A 25,575-nucleotide genomic window follows, 5' to 3' on the forward strand; every position below is an offset into this window, starting at 1 on the left:
TTTTTGTCAGGGAGACTATGGAATTATCTCTCTTCCTTCTCCAAGAACTCCAGCATTTAGGAGAGTGTGCGAAAGCTAAGTAGAGATTCACACCGAGCCAGATTCCCGCCAGGGGAGCTAGAGCAAGCTGGGTTCATCACTACAGGACACATGGACCCAGTGCCAGGCTCTGTAGCAAAGCATTGTGCTTTTTGGCATATTTCTCTACAGTCTCAAATGGAACGGTTCCAAGCTGAAGCTCCAGCTGAGAGCTCATGGTGGACAGAGGGAGAGAGAGTAGAGTGCATATCGCTGTGTGAGAATGGTCATCTCTGCCAACGAAGAGTGCCACCGAGGCCAGAATGACACACTTTGAACAGATGACAGGGTCCTGAGTGTTGGCCAACTGGGATCCACCCGTGGGATGAATGATCTCATACAGGAAGAGTGGACAGGACTGGGCTGTCCCTCCTAAACTCCACTTCAAATGTAGCATAAACAGAGCATTGAAACATATATGGTCCTGTAAGCGACAGTGTGAAAACAAGAACACAAACAAATGAAGGGATTAGGATTTGTGTTTTAGAAGAGTAATAATTGAATGGCGTGCAGAGCTTCATCCTCTTTGCGTGGTGAATCCATTATTAATCCTTTACAAAGTGGCTCTGTTGATGTTGGCCTAGTGTGAAGGTTTGGCTCCAACTTGTTACTTGAATCATTCGCTAGTCTTCAAAGTCTTCCATGCAGAATCACCTTCTTCCAGGTATTTTGTGGTAAACTATGGTTGTTCCAGTTGACCCAGTGATCTCCAGTTGCTTGTGAATAAAGGAAATATTACTTTTTTTTCCTGTTAATTTACAGTCATGGAAAAATACATTTTTGCACAGGACTCCTTTGTAAAACCAAGTATGTCCCATGATTTATGAGCGTGTAGAATCACCTTTAGCAGCATTAATGTGCAGTAACTGTTCTGTGTATTGCTTGATCAGTCATTGTGGAGGAATTTTGGCCCATTCACACAATACCTTGTAATGACCGTGAATAAGTAAAAAAAGGTTTGAAAAATAAAGGTTTAAAAATAAAAGTATTCAAAGCCTTTGCCATGACTGCCTCAGTTGAGCTCAGGCGCATTCTGCTTCCACCAAGCATCTGTCAGATATTTCTACAACTTGATTGGACTCCACCTGTGATAAATTCAGTTGGTTGGACAGAATTTAGAAAGGGACACACCTCTTTATTTAAAAAACTCCGTAGTTGACGGTGTATGTCAGAGCACAAAACCAAGCCATGAAGTCTAAGTCAATGTCTGTAGACCTTTGAGACAGGATTATATCGAGGCACGGATATGGGGGAAGAGTACAGGAAAGAATGGCCTCTATCATCCATAAATGGAAGAAGTTTTGAACCACCAGGACTCTTCCTAGAGCTGGCCGCCCGGATATCCTGAGTGAGGTAGAAGGGCCTTAGTCAAGGAGGTGACTGAACAACCTGATGGTCGCTCTAGCTCCAGCGTTCCTCTGTGGATTGAGGAGAGCCTTGCAGAAGGATAACTATTCCTACAGCACTCTACCAATCAGGCTTGTGTCACCTGGCTAATACCATTCCTAAAGTGAGGCATGGCTTTGCCGGCATCATGCTGTGGAGATGTTTTTCAGCAGCAGGAACTAGGAAACGAGTCTGGGTTGAGGAAGAGATGAATGCAGCAGTGTACTGAAGCACCCTTGATGATAACCTGCTCCATGGAAATCTGGAATATGGACTAGGCTGAAAGTTCATCTTCAAACATGAAGCACACAGCCAAGATGGCACCTGAGTGGCCTAGGGAACACTGTGTGAATGTCCTCGAGCGGCCCAGCTGGAACCCAGAATTTAACCCAATTCAACGTCTCTGGACAAATCTGAAAATGGCTGTGCAACGATGCTTTCAATCCAACCTGATGGAGCTTGAGAGGTTCTGCAAAGATGAATGGAAGCAACTGCCCAACAACAGGTGTGCCAAGCTTGAGGCATTATACTCAACAGACTTGAGGCCGTAATTGCTGCCGAAGGTGCTTTAACAAAGTACAAAGTAAAGGCTGTGAATTCCTTTATAAATGTTATGTTTTTGTTTTTATTTGTAATTAATTTGCAAGAATTTTACGCTAACTTTTTTCACTTTGTCATTAGTTTTGTGAAAAAAAAGTGTGAATCCATTTTTTTGAATAAGGCTGTAACATGACAAAACATGTGGTACAAGTGAAGCGTTGTGGATACATTCCAGATGTGCTGTGTATTATGCTAACGTGGATGTTTTGTTGTTGTTGTTGTTTTTTTAATCTTTTAATACTAATAATAAAACATTAAATGAGACAATGAGAAAATGAACAACAAATTGCTCCTTTGATTTAACACATCCAAATAATCCCTTCAAAATATAATGGATTCAACCTGAGGCAAATTAAAGTGTATTTAATTGTATAAGATAATCCACATCATAAACAGCACATCAACTGAATTGCAATTGGATGTGATGTATAAATCTAAAACATATAGCATAAACTAAGTGTGACCAATCCTGTTGCATTTCACATCATACCAACCACTGAAATATTAGAGAGTTGATGTTAATCCAAAGTTGAATGCAAAGCAGTTGTTCTAATGTAGTGGTCAAACCATTGTTGGGCTGCCATTCACTGCATTGTTTCCCTCAGTGGTGAACATTAGCTAGTGAGTCATTCTGAGTTCTTTGTGCTTCTGTGTTTTTTCCTGTGACTGAAAAAATAGTGCAATCTCAGTGGTTGGTGGAAGCACGTCGTTCGCTGAGTCACTTTTACTTTATCTGTGACTGAGTGAGTAAGAGGATGAAGCCAAAGTCCATTGTTGCGTTGGCACATACCCATGCTGTGTAGCTTATTCACATCCTAAAAAGACTGATTTAACAGTCCTGGTGTTTTATTCCACCAGAATACAGATCAGTTCAGTTTTCAACTCTCATTTTAAAAAAAAATCTTTTTTGTATGTTTTGTATGGAGTTTTTTCTTCCCACTGTCGCCAAAGTGCTTGCTCATAGGGGTCATATGAATGTTGGGTTTTTCTCTGTATGTATTATTGTAGGGTCTACCTTACAATATAACGCACCTTGAGGCGACTGTTGTTGTGATTTGGTGCTGTATAAATAAAATTGAATTGAAAAAGAATGAAGCAACATATGAGTTTGAAATTGATACCGTAGGTGTACCTACTAAAAATTTCGGGGGAATCTCAATCACCTTACCCTCGAGGTCAGAGGTGTGCACTCTGTTTGGTGGTTTGGTGACAGCTGACATTAGCCATGTGATTTGTGTGGTAAAGACAGACCAAGGTTGAGTCGCTTTGGAAATATGTTTTCATAGAAAATGTTTAGTTGAAATTTATAATGCATGACATTAAACATAAAAAGAATATTTTTGGATAGAATTTCTTGGACTGGTTTAGTTTCTTACCAAGATGGATTTTGGGATCCATGGTTCCATTTTTTTTCCCTTTTTTTGTGCGTGTGCGCGTGCGTGTGTGTGTGTGTGTGCGTGTGTGTGTGTGTTCCTGTCTAGCTATCTTTGTGAGGACCGAAATCTGCATTCTACTATACTTGTGAGAACCAACAGTCACTTGTGAGGACACACTGGTCCTCACAAATTTGAAGGCCTTTTTAAGGCTCAAAATGTGGTTTTAGTGTCAGGGTTACAATTAGGTTATGGTTAGGTTTAGGGTAAGGGTTAGGGTTAGGCATTCATTTTTAATGGTTAGGGTAAGGGGCTAGGGAAACCATTATGTCAATGAAGGTCCTCACTAAGATAGCTGAACGGGCTTGTGTGTGTGTGTGTGTGTGTGTGTGTGTGTGTCTGTCTGTCTGTGTATGTGTTTGTGTGTGTGTATGGGGGGAAAAAAACAAGAAGCTGGAAGCAGCAGACTGGTCTTGAACCTGGTGACTGCACATCATCTCGAAATATGTGTCAAGGTCACATCTGCTCATGGGTGTACCCTGACTGGTGCCATCTGTCATTATGAGCCAGTCGAGTCTGGCATTATGCACACGGTCATCACCTGAAATACTGTCTGTCAGCACATGCAGACATACATGGATTTAGTCTTCATATAAAGAAGATTAAAAAAAAAAAAAAAAAAACTACACTGAACTTTTACTGTAGTTGGCTTGCTGTGTGTCTGGGAGCCATAATTGAATCTCTAACAAATACTTTTATCCACCTCTCTCTAAATGAATACATATTTTCATTGCTCTTTATTACAGATGAGAAGGTGTACTTCATTTTTGCTGATAGTGCTTCATTGTAGCAAGTGTGAAGTATGTGTAGGTGGCAGGATGCATATTTATTCCCTTTCCAGCTACAGTCGTTTTTTTTCAATTACAGCAGAAAGCCTCATAAAATGAAACGTCTGTATACCAACACATTGCATCTGTGCTTTGTTTCCACCGAAGCAGCAAATAAACAGAGCAAGCAGCATTGTTTATATTATATCATACATGCGATTCGATTAATTTGATGAAAAGTCCGTATCTTCTTGCTTCATTTTCTTAATTCAGTTCAGTGAAGTTGGAATTTATATGGTCTGGCAGAGAAATGAATGCATAAATCTACTAATCATTAGGAAAATTTGTACGTGTGTGAAGGAGAATTTGAAAAATGCAAAGAGCTTATGAATCTGAGTTTGATTTACGCTTTGTGTGTCGATCCCTCACAGAGATTCAGAAGGCCGGAAGCTGTGTAAGAAAGTGAAGGTGGACCCGAGCTCCAAACGTGGAAGAGCAGAGCTGCTGCATTACAAGTGAGTAACCAGCAACTCAGCTGGCTGTCAGACGCTTCTCCACACCTCGGTGCTTTTTGGAAAGTGATACCGTGCTCGCAGCTTAAGAAGTGCATTACTTACAGTTTACTCCTGGTGTTGAGAGCATTGTGTCCCGCGTGTCTTTCAGAGATGGGACATTCCACACAGAGTACAGCAGGCCTGCTACTTTCAAGGTCAGTGCTCATCTGAGAATCTGCATTCTTTACATGTCGAGCACTGTTGTCTGCTGTGTAGTATTTCCTAATTGCTCCTCACATTCAGAGGACTAATTATTTTACCTCTGGCTCTACAGAGCCCTGCCTTCTGCTTTCATTTCTTTCTTTCTTCTTTTTCATTTTGTTATTAAGTTTATGAATGGAAAAAATGCGTGGTATTTTCCACACAAGAATATTAGACACAATGTTAAGAATTTGCCTGATTTTTATTCATTTATTTTTTTTTTTTTTTATTTGAAAACCAAGCTAAGTTGAAAATCAGAAGCATCTGTGGTTACATTTAGTTGGCTATTTATGAAATCATTTATAACCTGCATTTTAATATCAACAGTGCATCAAATAACAGCTTGAAAACAGTGTGACTGTGTGAAAATGTGACCTTTATTGCAATGACCCTGCAAATTCTTTATTTCTATGTGCAGCTCCCCTCAGCTTTATAGTGCCTTACAGTTAGTTTCAGCTCATTGTTTATCTGCCCGCTGTGCAACCTTGCTCTCATGGCACAATCATACTCTCACTCTCATAGCGATGCTTTTTGTCACGGCAGGCGGTAGTTTTCAGAGCAAACGCTGCACAGATTGACTCTGCACTGTGTTCTCAGCACCAAAGAGAAGACGTAGCATATTGACCATATTGAAGCACTTAGCAGCAAAAGAGTGAACTAAAAAGCTAAAAAAGAGAAAAGTCATTAGATTATCATAAACATAATTTTAGATGACTGAGAATTTTAATGATATAATGGTAACAAGCTGGTGGTACGGGGCTAACGCTGTAGCTAACGCTGTTGCCTCGCAGCAAGTAGGTCCTGGCTTCTCACAGCGTTATGTTAGCTTATGTTTATGATTTTTCTGTGTATTAGTCTGGTGATAACTGGAAGCTATCAGTGTGTTTTTGTGATAATACAGTTACAACACAAAAAAATTACAGCTGTGAAAAAAATGCACACCTGTCTACATCAGGGGTCCCCAATCCCAGTCCGCGAGGGCCAGTGTCCCTGCAGGTTTTAGATCTCACCCTGGGTCAACACACCTGAATCACATGATTAGTTCATTACCAGGCCTCTGGAGAACTTCAAGACATGTTGAGAAGGTAATTTATCCATTTAAATCAGCTGTGATGGATCAAGGACACATCTAAAACCTGCAGGGTCACCAGCCCTCGTGGACTGGGATTGGGGACCCCTGGTCTACATACACAGAAATTCACAAATTCACGTATTATTTTCAGAGTTTAGCCAAAAACTCGTGGATCTGAAACAGAAATTCAGATATGCTTTTATATCTTCGTATAACCGATATACAACCAGTTGGCAGACAGTTGAGTTGCAAAGAGATGCGTTGCAGACAAGCTGTGCTCATGGACACAGACTGACTGTGATTGATGGCAGTGTATTGGCAGTCTGTCTGCTTTTAGAAATTAGCTTGCAATTATTTCCAAACTTTCACTGATCTGTCTGAGAGTCGTTGCAGTCAGTCTGAATTAAATTGCAGCTTGTCACCTCCCACAAGGGGACCTTGCAGTCGCCTTACAATCACCATACTTAACAATGTTTTATTGGTGACTGCATCATGCAGGCAGCAGCATTTATTAATGCAAACAAAATTAAGGGTATTTTCAGTGCTTTTATAATGAGCTGTAATTGGTGGCATACTACCTAATTTGAATTGTGATAGTACTGAAATATAGTGCAGACAGCAGCAGCATTATAGTATAATAAGTCAAATGTAAGCAGAAAGGTAGCCTAAGTAGTGTTTTCCCTGGAAATTTTAAGTAAAGATATAGCATGACTGCTTAACCCTTACTAAAGTAACCTAACCTTGTTAACTTCTTGGTGTCACATATTAAAACTCAAAAATACTTCTTTTATCTGGTATGATTTATCTTGGGTTGAGCTTTTTAACCGGCTGTTTATAGTCCATTTTCCACCACGAAACCACACTGGTCATTTCAAACGTTTACCCTTTGTCTAAGTGCACCGTTTACTCCTTCCTGGGGTGCAACTAGTGAGAGCAGCTACTCAACTCAGTGGTGAAAAGTGTTGGTTGTGTTTTTTTCCCACCCTTAGCGGGAACAGTTTTCTTGCATATTTTCAAAGTACTGCGCTTTGTTAGAGGTTTTCGAAGTAGCTCCATCTTCAGGTATTAAATGATCATTAGAGGCTGACACTTGGCTCTCGCTCTCAGACATGCCCGGCCATGTCTCATTGTTGATTGCACTGGGAACGTAAATGCAAGCTGTTGCTATAGCAATGATATCATTACATGACACTTTTATGTCACATAAACATTTATAGTGGTGTTATGGCAGGTTATATGGTTATGACACAGCCCTAGCGTCAAATGATTGATCTTCATGTTAGCTACAAGGTGTGTTTGTGTGATGCAGAGCCTCTAATGATGCTCTTTACAGGTCTGCACTTTGGCTGCCTCAACTAATGCTGGCACACTAGACTGATTTAGCTTATAGCCTCCAGACCTGTTAATGAGGTCATAGCACCATCTGTTACTCTGTGATTCTGTAGCAAACACATCCTGAGGAAAAAAATCAAGACCTTAATTTTGTTACCAGTTATCCAGCTGCAGGTTACATATTTAAGCATCACTCACAGGTACATCTAGTGTGAAATGTTTGGAATACAGAGAGTGCAATATAAACTATGCATCAGCCACAACAGCCATAGAGATGTTGCTGGTCAGCTTAAAGTTTAATGCCTTTCACTGCTAGAGAGTTACAGCATATAGATATTTCCTAAAAGGCAAATTATGACTTTAGATATAAGTGAAATTAACCGTTTACCTCTCTCCTCTATAATATGGAAGTCCTTCTCTTTTTATTTTTTCAATGAGTTTCTGCCAGAGAAACTCGTCATAAGGTGGAAGCTGTCACTCTTTTGAATGGTGCATGGTTTTATTATTTTGTTTGCTAGGGTTTTCGCTGTTTCTCTGACAGATTAAAAGGCATCTGAAACAATAAACCTCCACAAGTCTCTGTTTCAACCATTACAAAGTAGTTCTGATAATCAAGTCAAGATCGTTAAATGTTCCGCCCGTGCACACGCGCCGTCGTTAGAGCGCTGCTAAAAGAAATATTTCCTGCTGTTGCCTCCACAGACATATGGTTCATTATATTTACAGAAAGCTTTACCAAGCCCATTAGTAGACACTTAGAGGTACTGAAATAGCGCTGACACCTCTTGGATGCATGAACATGTTAATCTATATGAGCTTCCATCTGGCACAGCCTACAGCGTTGCCTCAACTAAATTTAGGAGCGACTTTGGCAACATAAATAATCACCAGTCCGTCTTTTTATGTTGGTTTTTCACCCCCATAGGATTATGGGGCTGAAAAGTTGTTGCATGATTTGAACTGTTGGCTTTGTTTAGACAGGCTGTCGCAGATCTGTCGTTCTGACTTTGCTTTTTTTTTCTCATTCAGTCGATGGTAGCGTTTTTGAAAGACCCATCGGGGCCCCCACTGTGGGAGGAGAACCCTGAGGCTAAAGATGTCGTCCACATAGAGACAGAAAAAGTAAGTACCAATTTAAATAAACTTTTGGGCTTTGGATTAATTTAATATCCATTTAGCTCCATTTAAGAAATCCAGAACATCACTGGGGACATACATTTACTGTGATTCACAAGCAGAGCCTGCATCTTTCCTCCATTTGTCTGTTAAAGTTTTGATTAGCCCCCCGACTCTGATACTGCAGCATCTCACCAACACAAAGCCCTGCACACAAAACGCAACAGCATCAAGGCTTTATCGTCAAAGAGCTGCTCGGCGTAGTTCATGAGGTCACTCACACAGACCTGCCTTTACAGCCTAAAAGCCTCCAAACGACTCTCATCCAGACAAGTCAGATTGCAAAATCATCAAAAACTGCCAGCATATTCACAAACAGCTACCTCATCCTTAGATAAGTATATATGGAATTTAGAAAGACCTTCGTTTTTGGACTATAGCTGCTTTGCATGGTTCACAGTTAAAATGATCCTTATTTATTTTATAGTCTTGAGAGCTTGAGCAAAAGAAGACAACTGGACTTGGTTTGTCAAGGCAAGCTTGAGATCCCTTCCCAGGTGCTTCAATGGCTGCTCACACTTTGCCTCAGGTGGTCTTAATAGTTCACACGATGAGGTGGGGCAAGGTCTCACAGTGGTTTCATCCCTGACCTATACCTATTTTCACACCTTGGTTTATGTGATGATGTGGATCGGTAGTAATGGTAGATGGACTGGCTCTTTTACAATGCTTTTCTAACATTAATAACTCAGGGTTCAGTGTTTTGCCCAAGGATACTTGGTCACTTTGCAGACTTTTTGATTGTGGCTCAAGAGTTGGCAGTTCATCTTGTAATTGGAAGGTTGCTGGTTCGAGCCCCGGCTCGGACAGTCTCGGTCGTCGTGTCCTTGGGCAAGACACTTCACCCGTTGCCTACTGGTGGTGGTCAGAGGGCCCGGTGGCGCCAGTGCCCAGCAGCCTCGCCTCTGTCAGCTGTGGCTACAATGTAGCTTACCATCACCAGTGTGTGAATGGGTGGATGACTGTATGTAGTGTAAAGTGCTTTGGGGTCCTTAGGGACTAAGTAAAGCGCTATACAAATACAGGCCATTTACCATTTACTTTAGCAGCCAGGGATTGAACCACCAACCTTCCGATTAGCAGATGATGTGTTTAGTCTCCTGAACTACAGACATACAGTCGACGACCACCTGAAAAGGGGACAAGCTGCACTAAGCTGCGCCTTGTTGTAGCCCAGTCTTAAAGAAGCTGATTAGCTCCTTTCCAATTAGCCCCACACTCCTTTTAAGCCAGCTGTCTTCTGATTGGCTGCCCCTCGCAAACAGAAGGTCTAAATAGCAGCTGGATTAAAATTCTGTTCTCACAGCCAGAGCTTCGTGCCTGAGACGTCCATGTTACCGATACTGATGATTAAAAAGTGATTAAAGCAGCCTGAAATCTGAGCACCCACCACTGTAAAAATACATGTGTAACAGAAAACAAAGGCGAGCATAACACAGTAAGCCTCCTTTCATTTGAAGAACGCAGGACCGGGTTATCGCCTGCTCTCACCCTGAGGCTTGTTGAATGTGTTAACAAAAGATTGTGCTGAATGTGTGATTTTTATGTTTTTTGGAAGTAGCTGAGCTCATGAAAGTGATGATGAAAACGGGGAAACTGGTATGGGGGCTGATGTGCCTGCTGTCCAAAGAAGAAAGTCCTCCCTTTCCTTTTTCTGTGATTAATGTGATGAATAACTCTCACACACAGTCGAATACAAAGCTGAAATAACAGAGATGATGTCATGATTTGCTATTTTAAACCAAAGAGTGTGAGAGAGAATTTCAGAAATCTAACATGGAGCACACTATTAGAGGAATCAAGCTATTGTGTGTGTTGTATATACATGTGCATACATGTGTTTTGCTGAAAAGCAACTTGACTAATCTGTTGTTCCCTCCTCGCTCTCGAAGGACTTCAGGAAGCTGCTGAAGAAAGAAGAGAGGCCGGTCCTCATGATGTTCTATGCTCCCTGTGAGTCTGCATTATTACGTTGTTCCTGCAGTGTTAGCAGCTCACAGTAACTGGGACAAGCAGTGCTCATTTTGCTATCCTGCTTGCACATATTGTGGGAAACAGTCTGTCTGGAAAAACAAGAGTAGCTATTATTGTCCTCAAATATTACATTAAACACCTTTATAAAGTGAGTTAAACCCGGGGAGAGAGTACAGTTTGGGGAATAGGTCAATAAACTGGAGTTTGCTTAGTAATACTACACCGTCTTTATCAATACTGCAATATGATTATATATATATTTATGGCACCTGGCAAACATGGCACACGGTCTCATCTTTCGATGTACTGCACAGTTTTTATAATGTGGAGAAAAAAGGACTCCAACTAAGGAGATCCTTCTTTGCTGGTTAACTCCACTATTACAAACACAAATCGGAGGCAAAGTTCTAAAATAAAAGAGCGTTTTTAAAACAACCCGCTTGTTGCCAGGTCTTTTATCGACTGCTTAAAATTACTTGTTTTGTTCATTGATCAGTCCATGCAAAACAAAAAAAGATTTTCACTTTCTAAGAATATAAACTAGAAATAAAGCAACAGATTATCACTGTCGCTCTTTGTTTAGCAAAATTGTTAAACAATTAAGCCGCGGCGTCTGTCTGAACGTCAGACCTGCTGATCACTTTGCCAGGGTAAGAACAGAGTCGTTTTTGTTCAGCGCGCAGTTAATTGTCGCCTCTTGTTGTTGCTCAATAGAAAAGACTTCACATGGATTTTTGTTGTTTTGTTTTTTTGATTTTTTCCAAGCGCTGTGCTCGATTATTCTCAGTGCATCATATCTTTCACAGCAGATAGCATACTGAGAGCTGCTGTTTACCAGGGGAAAAAAATCTCCTAGCAGATGATGGAAAATCTTTTGACAGTCGTATAGATTATCATATAGCTGTCAGAGCAGTGTTCCCATTGAGTTCTCTGTAATAACCTCTGCTTCTCTCCTTTGTATTTTGGTTGCAGGGTGCGGCGTTTGTAAGAGAATGCAGCCCATTTTTCAGCAAGCGGCCACGGAGACAAAAGGGAAATATGTAAGTGTGCTAAATCTGCCCCTCAGTCAGTGGGCCCACTGTTGTGTTGCATCACCTGTCTCTGATCTGCAGCCCAGTCATCTTTGATGCTCGCGCATTAAATGAGATGTGTCAGCAGCGAATGTCAGGGATGTGAAATCTGCAAAAGGTACAGACAGACCAAATAAGGCATTTCCTGCAGGTTGTATTTCCTGCAAAGACGATCTCTCGGGTACAGTACCTGATCAACTTTTGCACCATGTGTTGATTTAGTAGCATAATAACTCAGATGACCTTTAAAAGGCAATCCAAAGGTCCCGATCCTCTCTCTGCTGGGATTAATTAAGATTTTACCTGTGTTTTGATTGCACAGCAATATGTTTCGAATGATTTTAGCATTTTTAAGCATTGTACAGGAATATGCTGTAGCGGCAGACCGTGTTATATGTTTCTTATATGTATATAATTTACATGTTTAGAGTAGTGCTGTCAGCGTTAATCTTGTTAAAATGACGTTAACGCGCGTTAACGCTGCGCGGCATTAGCGCGGTTAGCTCGTTAATGAGTTAGCACCATGCAGCCCCAAGCACAGGGCGATCCGTGTTAACTCGCTAATGGAGATTTGCCGCGTTAATTCGGTTATGGCGTTAACGTCATTTTAACGAGATTAACGCTGACCCCACTAGTATAAAGTGTTATTTTAACCTGTTGTGGTCCTGACTACTTTTTCCTCTAGTTTTCATCACTGGTGGGAAAGTTTCTTTAGTCTTTTTTTTAATTATTATTTTTAACAGTACTCATGTCGTTTCCAGGAGAAAAATATTATCTCATAAACACTTGTCCTTCAAGGATCACATGGAAAGATAATTAACTGCATGTTTGTTTCATCATCAAGCATGCATTCGAGTAGCGAAGGTTTAAGCCTCTTAGCTGGGAACTGGTACACTGTTTGGGTGTGTGCATGTGTGTGCGAGGCTGAGATAGGATGAGGGAGTGCCCCTGTTGTTGCATGAGACCAGTACTTCTGTTTATACGTGAATGCTGAATTGGTGGTCAGCCAAGTGGTATCGCACATTTCTCGCCTCCGTGTCGTGGCACAGGAAGGCACAAAGGCGACGTCTGAAGTGCTGCGTCTTGTCAGGGTGAAATAGCTGAAAAAACACAGATTCATGTGGGGATGTGTTTTGATTGTATTGTTTCAGTTTTTTAAGTTTCTTCTGTGTTCTCTCTCAGTACCGGTTGTGACACATAACATGATTTTGTCAGAGCACCGTCCTTTAAAAGGGAATAAGGCATAGAGTTTGTCATGACTCATACACATTCCTCTCGCTGTTTTTTGCCATGAGCTGTGTTTGGTACAATATTTATTACAGAGGGAACCTGGGATGCTCCAGCTGTTTGATTTATATCAAATAACCTTCTGTACTGAAGAAATATTTTCAGACATTTTTACTTTTTACTTATAAGCAGTGGAGTTAGAGATTGGACTGGTGACTCTCAACCGTGTCAGTGTTGCCAACTGTATCTGGAGCTAATTTTTACTCAGCATATAATTAGAGGTCATTTTGGAAAACAAAATATTCTCGCGTGTTACATAATGCTGTTTTCTATTTTATCCCCAAACCATATTACATGTTAAGATGGAATGCTGTGCAGAAGTCTTGAGCCAGCTCTCATTTCTGTGTATTTTGTTAGGATGTGTGTTCTCTGTCAAAATGATCCCACACTGCTTCACTAATGTTGAGGTCCAGCCTCTGGGGAGGCCAATCCATGATTGACAGTGTTCCACTGTGTGTGCTTTTACTTCATTGGCAGTGTGTTTGGGATAATTGGCAGTGTTACAGTCCTTAAATTCATGGCTCAAGGGATGCCAAAACCATGCTGCCATTCAACTAGCTTTTAGTAATAGAAAATATAACAAAGGAGAAAGAGAAACAAAAAGAGGTCGGATCCTTGGCTAAAGCAAACAGAAGAGAGGGACGACCATGAACCACCCACACAGTGAGCTGTCTGATTTAGGTTAGTTCTGGTAAACTAGATGAATAAAAACAAAACCACAAATGGGTCAACTTGTGCCTAATAATAAACGAAGCTGTAAAAGCATCAGAATGATGAAGCCGGTGCTGATGGAGGTCAAGACAACAGTTGCAAACCGCCATCCTCCACCTTCTTTGGGTTTTTATTCATCTGGCGAGCCTTCGGCAGCCAATCAGCACTAAGAATAAATTACATATGTGAGAGAGGAAGTTAATGAGAATGATTATAAAGACAGTAAATAACAACTTAAATATGTTTTTAAAATAACAACATGATGACCGGATCACTGCACCGAGGTTGTGCTGAAAAATGACACAGTTGCCAATCAGGTGCTTTCTAGATCTGAAGGAACTTCATCAAGTTCATGGTTTTTATTTCTGGCTGAAATGGAGCTTCAAACCATGACAAGCCTCAACTGTGTTCCACAGATGGCTGTAGACACTCACTGTTGAGCCTCTCTACTGACTGACAATGATTTGAACCCAACTTCTACTTTGGATTCATCACTCCATCAGGCCTGTTGCCACTGACTTTCAGCCTTATCTCCCCGTTGCTTGTTTAATGCTGAAGTGATACGTAGGTCTGTGCAAAGGCGCTTAACAAAGGAAAAACAACATTCCTCTAAAAATAGTCCGGTATAAGAATTGGACTGAAAATGAGTAAAAAAGCATCCAATGTCTTAAGAAAACCTTTAGATGATCTGTAGAAACCCTGGAGAAAGCCTGGCTGTTTGGAAGAAAAACAAAAATAAATGAATGGTGGCTCAAGACTTTCACACAGTATTATACTTCTAACAGTTAAAGTAATTTTCTGCTATGCTAGACATACCATACTTAACAGTTCTACAGTGTACTTGATAAATGTGCACATTTATCAAGTACACCGAGCGGGATCCTACACATATTTTCTTTATGTTGGTGTCTAAAATAAATTGTGATCTCTTTTTAATATAGCTCAGACAAATCATATTCTGTCTTTTCAATTAAAAAGTCAGCAAGAAGTTTATAGCGGTGGGTGTTTGATTGCAGCCTGCTAATTAACAGTCATTGCACCTGTGTTGTTTCACAGTTCGAACTTGGAGTAATCCATCTTTGTTCAGTTTGGAGCCCGCCGATGACGACTGACCTGTCTCGATGTTTGATGTTCTTGCTATTTCTTTTCTCTCTCTGCCGTCATTTTTCTTCACATCTTTGATGGCCCATGTCTCATTTTCCCTTTCATATAATTTTTCTTAAGGTCCTAGCAGGAATGAATGTGCACCCAGCTGAGTTCGACGGCCTCAAGCAGGAGTACAGCGTCAAAGGCTACCCAACCTTCTGCTACTTTGAGTGAGTCGAGTCCTCTCATCCGTTTCTCTTTAGGCTTAGTCCCTGACTTCCAAAGCTCAAAACATCAGAGTAGGGCCACTTCAAATAGAAAGTGCAGTCTCTGCCCATTTAAACAGCAAGCAGACATGACGGCAGCAGACTCGCAGCTTGCAAAGGTGGCCCCTTAAGGTTTGCAGTTCTTTCGTGCAGGTGCAAAGGAGAAAGTTTCTGACGAACTTGGGATCCTCTGGCCTTATCTTTGAAAATGTACACTCACAGGAGGTGGTTGCTACTGTCAGGGAATAAGGAGAACACGTGGGTGTTGGTGTATGGTTAGCAGTGAAGTAAAACTGAAGTGATAATTATTTGCTTGATCAAAAAAGTAAAAAAATTCTTGTCATTTAAAGCGAACTCCTGCTTGAACATATATTTATTGCCACGGTCACTGAACCACTCTGCAAATATGCACTAAATCATTCATCTGACGTCTGACGTAGGGTAGAGAGATATTGGCCACCAGGGATGCAAAGAAGTTTGGGCTTCGGTCTCACTAGATAAATGGCTCTAACTATGAACTCATGGAGGCCCAGCTTCCACTCTCACAGCCTTCACTTCAGAGGTTTGGGCCAGCTCATGGAGCCCATTGATCTTGAGTTGCGGTTCTTCATCATGTTGACAATACATAACAAAAGTAACCGTGTCTTCCAAAAACGTTGCTCTGTGTTGCACTGTGGCGTTTGAACAACCTCCATCAGTCAGTCACTCATTCCAGGATCTGCACTGTTACTTCCCTCAGGGCAATTTCTTATATCCATAGCCCCTTTAGGTCCACCACCCTTCACATCCCAGTGGCCATGCGTGGGCACTGTGACAATATATACTGATACAAAGGTGGATAATCATATTAAACACCAAGAATATGTTTAATATGATCATCTCAGACACAGATAGGGAGAAGCTCCACCTATTTTTTTTTTTTGTTTGTTTGTTTTGTTGTGTTTTTTGCGAGGGGCTACGGAAGAGATTAAAGTCAGAATTCTGACTTTTTTCTCAGAATTCCGACATTTTCCTCCGAATTATTTTTTTCTCAGAATTCTGAGAAAAAAAGTCAGAATTCTGACATTTTTTTAGAATTCTGACTTTTTCCTCTGAATTATTTTTTCTCAGAATTCTGAGAGGGAAAAAAAGTCAGAATTCTGACATTTCTTTACAATTCTGACTTTAATCTCAGAATTTTGACTTTAATCTCAGAATTCAGACTTTTTTTTCTCAGAATTCTGACATTTCTTTACAATTCTGACTTTAATCTCAGAATTTTGACTTTAATCTCAGAATTCTGACTTTTTTTTCTCAGAATTCTGACATTTCTTTACAATTCTGACTTTAATCTCAGAATTTTGACTTTAATCTCAGAATTCTGACTTTTTTCTCAGAATTCTGACTTTAATCTCAGAATTCTGACTTTTTTCTCTGAATTCTGAGATTAAAGTCAGAATTCTGACTTTTTCCTCCAAATTATTTTTTTCTCAGAATTCTGAGAAAAAAAGTCAGAATTCTGACATTTCTTTAGAATTCTTACTTTAATCTCAGAATTCTGACTTTAATCTCAGAATTCCGACTTTCTTCTCAGAATTCTGACTTTAATCTCAGAATTCTGACTTTTTCCTCCGAATTATTTTTTCTCAGAATTCTCAGATTAAAGTCAGAATTCTGACTTTAATCTCAGGATTATGGAAAAGAAAGAAAAAAAGATGTGCCCACTTTTTTTTTCGGTGGCCGTAATCCTCTTCCGTAAGGGGCATCCAATCAGGAGAAAACCATCTTAAATGGAGATGAATCACAATGTGTTGTTCAGAGTGCAGGCTCATGATAAGATGGTTTTGGTTTGTGAATCATGGAAAAACTTCTTTTGTAGAGTCTGAGAATAAAAACGTGGAGCCAGAAAATTAGCATAAGGGGTCTACTTAAAGCTAGTTTTCAAGCATAACAGAGAAATGTTGCGTTGCCAGCTTTGTCTTAATAAAAAGGTGAAATGAGTAACTTAAGGTTTCTTCGGACAATTTCGACAGGGCTTATTTAGTTAATGTGAGATTGTAGTTACCTGTCATTGGAAGGCCTATGATCCAGAAAGTCGTTTGCGTATGTAGTAGAGAAAATCTATGACGTTCAAGGGTCATTTGGACTTTAGGCGCTGCTCAAGGGCCAAATAAAATATTATGAGGCTGAAGTTTAAGCACAAACCCTGATTGCCTAATTCACCGGCTTGTCCTGTAACAAAGCACTGCACTGTAACAGTAAGTGAGTAAAATTTAGCTCTTAAACTGGACAGCCCTTCATTATTTCAGCCTCCCTGTCTTCACAAACACAGCCCTCTGATGTGAAGCGAGCCGTTGCATTGTTTCACACAGAGCCATTGTCTACGCGAAGACCGCCTCTGGTCCTAATAAAGGCAGCGTTTTCAATTATTAAAATGGTCGACTAAGTAAATGCTTTTAATATGCTGTAGCAGAGTTTTTTTGTTATCTTTAACAACACCTTAAGGCCACATGTGACATTGATTTAGCACTCTCTTTTAGGTGTTGGAGAAATGTATGCTGCTGGCAATCTGATAACTTCAGATTACTGCTCAGCGCTAGTGTCCAAATATGAATAGACACACAAAATCACAGCTTGCGGCCACATACGCAGCAGGAATAGAGAGTGTGACTGATAGTGTTTGTTAATGCAGACACCCCCACCCCCCCACCCCACCCAGCTGGAGCCTCTCTGCACTGTCCACATATTTACAGTGTTGTTAACTAAGTGCTCCCACTCTGTTCTCTGCTTGTTTGGGGTTTTTTTTTTTAATATGTTTGCATCTTTTTTCTTGCAATGCAAATCCAGAAATAGACACCTGGAAGGAAAATGAGAGAAATTATGTCATGCAGCAAAGGTCACCTGGGGGTCAAGCACGTAGGCACTGCTGTTTTGTGGGGCACGCCCTAAATATGAGGCTACTGGGGTGCCACCGTGCTCTGCTTCTTTATGTCTCTCGCACTGGCTTTATCATCCCTATTTCCACATTAAACACTCTCTCATTCCAGTCTGGCCTTTTAATTAGACTGGGACTGATTAAGTGCCTCTGTGGTTAGAGTGTGTGTGTGTGTGTGTGTGTGTGTGTGTGTGTGTGTCTGTCTGTCTGTCTGTCTGTCTGTCTGTGTGTGTGTGGGCTTTTGGCTTCTTCCTGTTTGTGTGCACTTCTTTCTATCTCCTGTGTGTACTGTGTGTATGCAGGTGCACGTGCATGACCAGCACACTTGTGTGTAGCTGAGCCGAAGCCAGTCCGTTAGCTGCGAGTGCATTAGTGTCAGCACACGGCTAGCTAACGACCATCCGAGCCCATTGGCTTCAGTAATGAGCCCCTCACTGATAAACAGCAGCTAATCACTGCGGGGTAAATCAGCATCAGCACCGTCGGAGTTATCTCGCCATTGCACCCGTTTGCAAGACCAAGTTTTCAAGGTCTTTTAGGTTTTCAGTTACACAGATTAAGAAAGCTTACTCCCCCAGCAGTACAGCACACCTCAAGTTCCTGTCGAATATTCAAACAAAAACCTGGAAGTCTTTCGGCTCCTTTGTCCTTGCCGCGTCCTTTTACGGAAATGCTAGAGACTGTTGGCTAAATGACATTTATTTAAAATTTCCTCTGGATTTTTTTTTTTTTTTTTTTTTTTTTTTTTTTACTACAAGGTTTCGGTGTACTTTACAGCAGCAGAGATAAAGCAAGTGAATATAGAGTCGGTCATAAATCTCGCTGATTGAATTCCAAGCAGCCACTCTGTGCCGCAGAAGTCGGGTTACTTAAGATGCGAGTTTTAAGCTCCAAATCCACAGAGCGTAATCATGTATCACCTTTTAATAGTGTCCGCTCTGTATTTGGGGAGCTGTAACTGCAGTCGTCACCACCTTCTGTGTTTTCAAAATCACCCTGCCCAGAGCCAGTAACTACCCACATTGATCCTTCGACATTGGGCTGAGCCACCATGTCCGCTTCCCAGCCTTCGTTTAGTCACGGTGAATGCAGTAGATAAACTCATTGCTATGAAGAAAATCTGCTTAGGTTTTGAATCTCTCTTTCAGACTGTGGGGCTGAAGAGAGGCCTCGAGCTCATTTCAAATGCATTACGTCGGGTCACTCGCATTCCTTATGTGCACTTTTTAAGCTGAACTTCAAGACAGAGAAAAGAAATTTCAATCTTGTTAAAATTTTTGTCAGAGACGCAGCTCTCTAAAACATTTCCTTCTGGCTTTGAACTGGTTGTGAAAGGCCCGGCCCAGCTCTTTGTCAGAGACACTCGGTGCTATCATAACTGTTTTTTTAAGATCCTGTCGCACATGACCTGGATTACTGTGACACTACTTTTTAAGTCCTGACTGAGATGTTGTTTCAGCCTCATCTAACAAGAACTGCTGATCAAAAGATGCATCCCAGAAAATAAGTCTTGGTTTGCATTTTGACTCAGTTATAGCTTGAAAAACATCCAAAAAGATCCAAAAGTTCAGTATTTGTTTGTTTTTTTTAAAAAGAAAAACCTTTGCAAGTTTTATATTTTCAGTTTCTTTCCAAATAACTGAAAACAGCACATATTGAGGCATTATTATCAAAGCAATACTGCATGCATAGAATCACTAAATCTGATATAAACTGCTTAAAAGATTTGCAGACTTTGCCTTAAAATAAGGTTTTTTCTCCATCTCATGAGTCCAAAAGCAAAGCATACTGAACACACTGACCATTAGTGTTGAACAGAGCTTTAAGAACTGCTGGTGATGATTTTTAGAAGACATGTTTTGGGTGGGGTGTGTTTTTTAAATTAAATGCAGTAATGTTGCTGTAATGCAAGTTGTTATGTTTACAAAAAGCATCAAATGACAGACGTCTTTGGCAGTGGTTTTCAAACTCGCATTGCCAAGTCGTCATTCTGCCCGTTGCTGAAACTTGCTTTCAGAGACGATCTGGTTTTCATGCTCCTTTTGTCTCTTAGGAAGGGGAAGTTCCTTCACCACTACGAGAACTACGGCGCCACAGCCAAGGACATTGCAGACTGGTTGAAGAAGTAAGTATGGTCACTGTCATTTCATCCACTGATGATTTTAAGTAGGACCAAGCAGAGGCTTGAAGACGTCCTGAGCAGTTTTAACTAATAAAAAAGACGCGATGAAGCTTCTGAACTAGAGTCTACCTAACAAGTACCCCCCCACCACAAACACACACCTTAAATGTCAGGCATCACCTTTTCCTTTTGCTGTGCTCTTTCTCACAAACGCTCTTCTCTCTGCTCACCCTGACTCACCTTGCCACAGTGTCATCAATCTACACCTGCTCTGTTCCTGTCTCATTTTTCTTTCTCACCTTGGCTCACACTCTGCCCGTAACCCCTCCGTCTCTTACTGGCAGGAAAGTCGCAACTGTCCACAGGCCTGCAGCCAGAGGGCACAGAGCAAGGCTTTCACAGCTATCACAGGAAACGGAGCGAGACGGGCAGGGATGTACTCCGTGCCTCTGGGCTCTTATTAGCCCACAGGCAGAACTCAGCATCCCCACTCCTAGACTTTGACTAACTTGTTTATTTAGGGTCTCGGAGACTGATTTAAAAGCAGTGGGCCAGCTGGCTAAAAAGTCTAATTACAGCTTATATTTTAGTAAAAAGTTTCTGTTACCTTAATATGCACAAAATGACTGATTGTTCTCCACTAAATTTAATTAATTTCAAACTAATCATGTCCTTAAATGTGCTGCACACAACCACCACAGCATATAGTAGCTTGTCTCCAGGTGCTTCACATAATAAAAGTAAGAGTTTACAGTATTTTAGGGAAGCCGAGTGCGTAAGCACTTGGTGACAGTGGGGAGGAAAATCTCTTTTTAACTTGAGCAGAAGCAGGCTCCAGGAGAGAGAGTCTGTCTGCCCTCACCAGCGTAGCTGATTTTCACAGGAATATGTTCCATATGGTTTAAAAAAAGAAAAAAGAAAGTGGAAAAAGCCTCTCCTGCAAGCACCGTTACATTTGCAGTTTTTCGTGTCATATATATTTTTTTCTTTTTCTTCATCTGAGATGCTGCAAAACGAAAAAAAAAAGGAGGTTTTTGAAGTAAACAGTGCTCAGAGATTTTTCCAGAATAGTCCATTGTCCTCTTCCTGTAACACTTTTAGCCGCTGATTTATTTTTCTTTTCTCATTTATCACCCAAACTTCAAATCCTAAATCTTAATGTTGTCATTTTGTTCAGATTCAGCTGTCTCAGATTTTTTTAATACCCACCTGAGTAGCTTTCTGCGCTCTTTTCTCACTGGACTGAAAAATGCCCTTTGCTGTTTGCACTGACGGGATTCCTACACCCGCCGTAATGAATACAAGTATTCTGGGGGGGGTTGCCAGCAAGACCAGTTGCAGTTAGAAGCTGTACTGAAGCCACTCTGTTGAATTAGTGAACCCCCTTCCTTTTGTACACTCCACGTTAGTCTCTTGACCTCAGCTTGGTGCGCAGTCTGAATTTGTTCCTCTAAAGTGTCAAGGCTAAAAAATTGGACACAGAAGGAGAGGTAAGAGTTGGTATCCCTGTTGATTATATCTGAGCAGCAAAAGATGTCGTCTGATAAATCTTAAGTGTTATCACTTCCTGATAAACCTTGATCCGGAGCTTTTTATATATCACAGCTGTGTATTAGATAGTTGACGTTGCTCTAGGCTTGTTTTTAGCACTCGGTTTTCACTGTTCTGGTGTTTTTAAATATATCAGCCTCACTGGCTTCAGCGCACTGGCTCAGGCCAGAGCGTGTAACGATGAGGAAATGCTGCAGAGGAGGGCCGTGTTTAACAGTGTCTTTTTAAGTGAGTGTTTATGCTGTATCCACATCCACTCGTTCTTGGAACTGGAGCAGTGTGCTCCACCACAAAGGTGGGGCTGCTTTTGTCCAGATGTGTGTGTGCTTTTGTGACATACTGGGTGGAGTGTGGGCTACAGCTGTGTCTGATTATATTTAATTTTTCTTTACGCAGATTACACATAAGCTGGACTGTCTCTGCTTTTCAGTCTCACCTCTGTTGCCCTTGTTGTCTCCCCCCTCTTTCCTGTTTTAGTCCTCAGCCCCCCCAGCCGAAGACCCCTGAAGTCCCCTGGTCAGAGACAGACTCCGCGGTCTTCCACCTGTCCGATGAGTCCTTTGACAGCTTCCTGGAGGAACATCCTGCTGCCCTGGTCATGTTTTACGCCCCTTGTGAGTAAAAAAGCAAAAGAGCACGGTCTATATTTATCAAACTGCTACACTTAAAACATTTCCCACTTACTAAAAGCCGTCTTAAATTTAAGCAAGGTCCAGAGTTCTTTTAAACTGGTTAAGGGTGATGTAATCACTCGTGTTAACACTTGAGAGTTCTTAAAAGTTACTTCAGCACTCGCACTCAGTGAAACATTTTCTTTCTTTTTGGTGCTTTCTTTCCCTCAGTGTTTGATCAATACTGGACCATCAGTTAATTATGATGGCAAAACTATTTATTTTTGGCCCAAAGCCCGTCGGAAGTTGTATATTCCTACATTTCACACTTTTAGCTGTCGTGAAGATAGATCCGCCGAGTTGGTGTGTTAGGGTCGGGGGCAGCTGTCTCTCACTTGCTGCAGAGATGCACCCTGGGTATAGACAGAGTGGCAGAGGGAATTAACCGTTAAGCACTGCGGTTACACTCCACTAGATTCAATTCTGACGATGTGCTTTGCCAGAAAAGTTTTTTGCTTGTAAAGGGGAAACATGAGCAGTGTGTCAAAACATCTAGCAAAAAGTCCAACGGACACAAAGGCACAGTTGTCAGAGGGCTAGCTTGCATTTCCTCTCTCGTTGCTATAGTTACTGTAGGATGTGTATGCTAAAAAGCCTAGAGCAGCCCACACCTTGTTTACTGATTTTACAAGCGTAGGTTAATGATTAAAAATAACCACAATAAGTAATCTAAGGAGAAGTAATCTAATCGAAAGTAATCTTCCTGTGCAGTAAGGTCAGACGCGCAGATTTAATCTGCCCTGACAAACAGCTAACTCCCATTCTCACTGTTTCTCATGAAAATGTAACAAAATATCAACACTTGGGAGAAAGAGCATACGTATGGACACATTCCCGTTTGACATTAAGAATAATAATAAGTTTTGTAAAGCGTGTGGATTTTAACACTTTATAGTTTAGTCTACTATAATCGTATCATACTTATACGGTGGCCCTGAGAGGCTAAACGGACTGCAACTTAAGAAAACACCAGCAATAAGAAAATCGCTGCAAAAGCACACGAAACACAATGGAAATAAGAAAAACGGAAACAGGAAAAAAGAAAACAGAAATAGGAAAAACGGAAATAGGAGAAAACAGATTTCCAAAAGCACAAGGGAAGTGTTTTTGTTTTTTCTGTTTCTGTTTTCTATTTTCCTATTTCTGTTGTGTTTCGTGTGCTTTTGCAGCGTTTTTCTTATTGCTGGTGTTTTCTTAAGCTGCAGTCTGTTTGGCCTCTCAGGGCCACCGTATACTTGGTTGATTAAAACGGAAATAATTCAAACTAAAACTAAATGACATTTTACACTAAAGACTAAATAAAACTCAGTCCAAGCTAACTCTGCACTCATAGTCGCTTAAAGTCACTGAAGGTCATTGACTTTCTCTGGTCTTCGGTCGCCCGGTTCCTGCTAGCTGTTAGCTGCTTTCTTTATGGTTGCCCTTTATGGGGGTTTGTTAAAGTACTGAACTGATAAAAATGATACCAGTCAGAGTAGAAGAACCAGTAAAATCTTCCCAAATCCCCATCTCAGTGGAAACTAGTAACATTTGTAGGAAGGGTCGTTGTTGAGGCTGTTATTGAATGTGGTCCCATGAAAAGATGAAGTTTAGGTTCAAAATCACTTACAAAGCCCATGATGGTCATAATGAAGGAATCATTAATGCAATCAAGTCAGATAATACAGCACATGTGGTACTTGTATATATTAATACATGGAGGGAATGATTTCAGCAGCCTGTCAGAGGAGCTCCTCATTCCTTCCTGCACTGGATAACATTGTGCTCTCACACGTCCTCTTGGGTCGAACTGTTGTTTAGTCACATAAGTAACATCACTGTTTGACTGTCATGCTCAGTATTAACAATCAGCTGGATAAAGTAACCGAAGGCCGATTGAAAAATGGAAAACAAACTCAAAGACAAAGCGGCTGCAGTAAGTTTCGCTCTTTGCCCAGAACGCTCGCACACAAGCTCATCTTCGCAAACCAACGCTTCATTGTTTCCATGTGGCTGACATAAGCCTGCTTGTCATCTTTATTCACGCAACATACTTCTGTTGTTACACAGAACTTTGTAAACATGCCAGTTTTTTGTTCAGTAGCTTAGATCCCAGATTGCTTTGCTTTTGCGAAGCCCTCCTGCGTGTGAGGGGGAGGCCAAAAATAGCTTTTGTATGTTGGTAAATGTATCACACACATTTTTTTTTTTAAATAATGGAAATTTATTCAATTTGATTTGACTGTTTTTGACCTTTCTGTTTTTTTTAGCTACCTGTATGCTTTGGATCACATCACCACCTCCTGCTGTTTACCCCTGTACTCTTTCTTCTCTGTAGCTGCTGCCCTCCCTCTGTGCTCATTTTAGACTCGCCTCTATTAAAATAAACTAATCAGTATAAATAGGATCCTATAACCTTAGCTTTAACTATAACAAGGATTCTTGCTTTCAAATTTGATACTTGCTGCAGAGCTTCATACCGCCTGGTTGCTGGGAGCACTGCACTCAGTCCAAAGGGCAAACAGGAACCCCAGCTGTGATTAAAAACATATCCGTGATACTAACACTGCGGGTGGACCCGCTACATCCACCGTCTCATCATTCCCTGCTAAAACTCAGCAATATTTTGCAATACTAAACCCTGTATTTAAATTAACTCTACCAGTTTCACTAAAGAACTATTGATTCACATGAGTATAGACAAAAAGCGTTTGCATTGCACTGTAGCTGCACTGGATACCCAGATAGTTTTTATACTTATTCACCTTAAATATGAACACTTACTGTGCAAGTCTGGGTTCGAGTTGGAGTTTATAACTAAACTGCTTGATTGCTTTCATCCTGGCTTTGATCTCTTTAATGCTTTTAAATGTGTACATTTCCACAGACACACTCCATGCGTTTGTAGTAGTTTGTAGTTTTCCCAGAAGAGTGTAAACTGTCAAAACTATAGAAAACGGGGATCAGTTCAGAATGAGTTGCCATTAAAGATGCTAATGTAGTTTTCTCAATTGTGTAATTTAGATAAGGGTTAATGCAAAGCATAAGTGTCAGCACAAGGTATGTATGAGGTATGATAATACAGGTATTCCAGGACTCCAAACATTAAAATGGAAGCAGTCCTGCAGTCCTGAGACTTCCTGTGTGGCTGTTCTGTTTAGATCATTCCTTTCTGTCTACCTACACAAGGACCTGGATAACTCCAGTGTTTCATAACAGCAACTTTCCAGCTTGAATTCCACTGTAGAACAAGTTTCAAGGAAGGTAGATTTGGAGAGCAAAACGGGTGATAAGTGAAAAAGTGTTTTCAGTGTGCTGTATTCTGGTATGCACCGCAGTTCACGT

The 25,575-nt window shown here is 40.9% G+C and overlaps 1 protein-coding gene across 1 annotated transcript in view; it reads left to right on the forward strand.

The window, feature by feature from the left end:
• pdia5 (protein disulfide isomerase family A, member 5) overlaps nucleotides 1–25,575 on the forward strand; it is a 70,741-nt gene that overhangs the window by 20,885 nt on the left and 24,281 nt on the right. The window contains exons 4-11 of the mRNA XM_005475388.4: nucleotides 4,696–4,779; nucleotides 4,928–4,973; nucleotides 8,453–8,545; nucleotides 10,492–10,552; nucleotides 11,546–11,613; nucleotides 14,866–14,957; nucleotides 19,961–20,032; nucleotides 22,058–22,194. Coding sequence (XP_005475445.1) covers nucleotides 4,696–4,779; nucleotides 4,928–4,973; nucleotides 8,453–8,545; nucleotides 10,492–10,552; nucleotides 11,546–11,613; nucleotides 14,866–14,957; nucleotides 19,961–20,032; nucleotides 22,058–22,194 — 653 coding nt within the window. The remainder of the gene's footprint in view (nucleotides 1–4,695; nucleotides 4,780–4,927; nucleotides 4,974–8,452; nucleotides 8,546–10,491; nucleotides 10,553–11,545; nucleotides 11,614–14,865; nucleotides 14,958–19,960; nucleotides 20,033–22,057; nucleotides 22,195–25,575) is intronic.

The sequence above is a fragment of the Oreochromis niloticus genome, linkage group LG16, assembly GCF_001858045.2.
Source record: "Oreochromis niloticus isolate F11D_XX linkage group LG16, O_niloticus_UMD_NMBU, whole genome shotgun sequence".
Lineage (NCBI taxonomy): Eukaryota > Metazoa > Chordata > Actinopteri > Cichliformes > Cichlidae > Oreochromis > Oreochromis niloticus.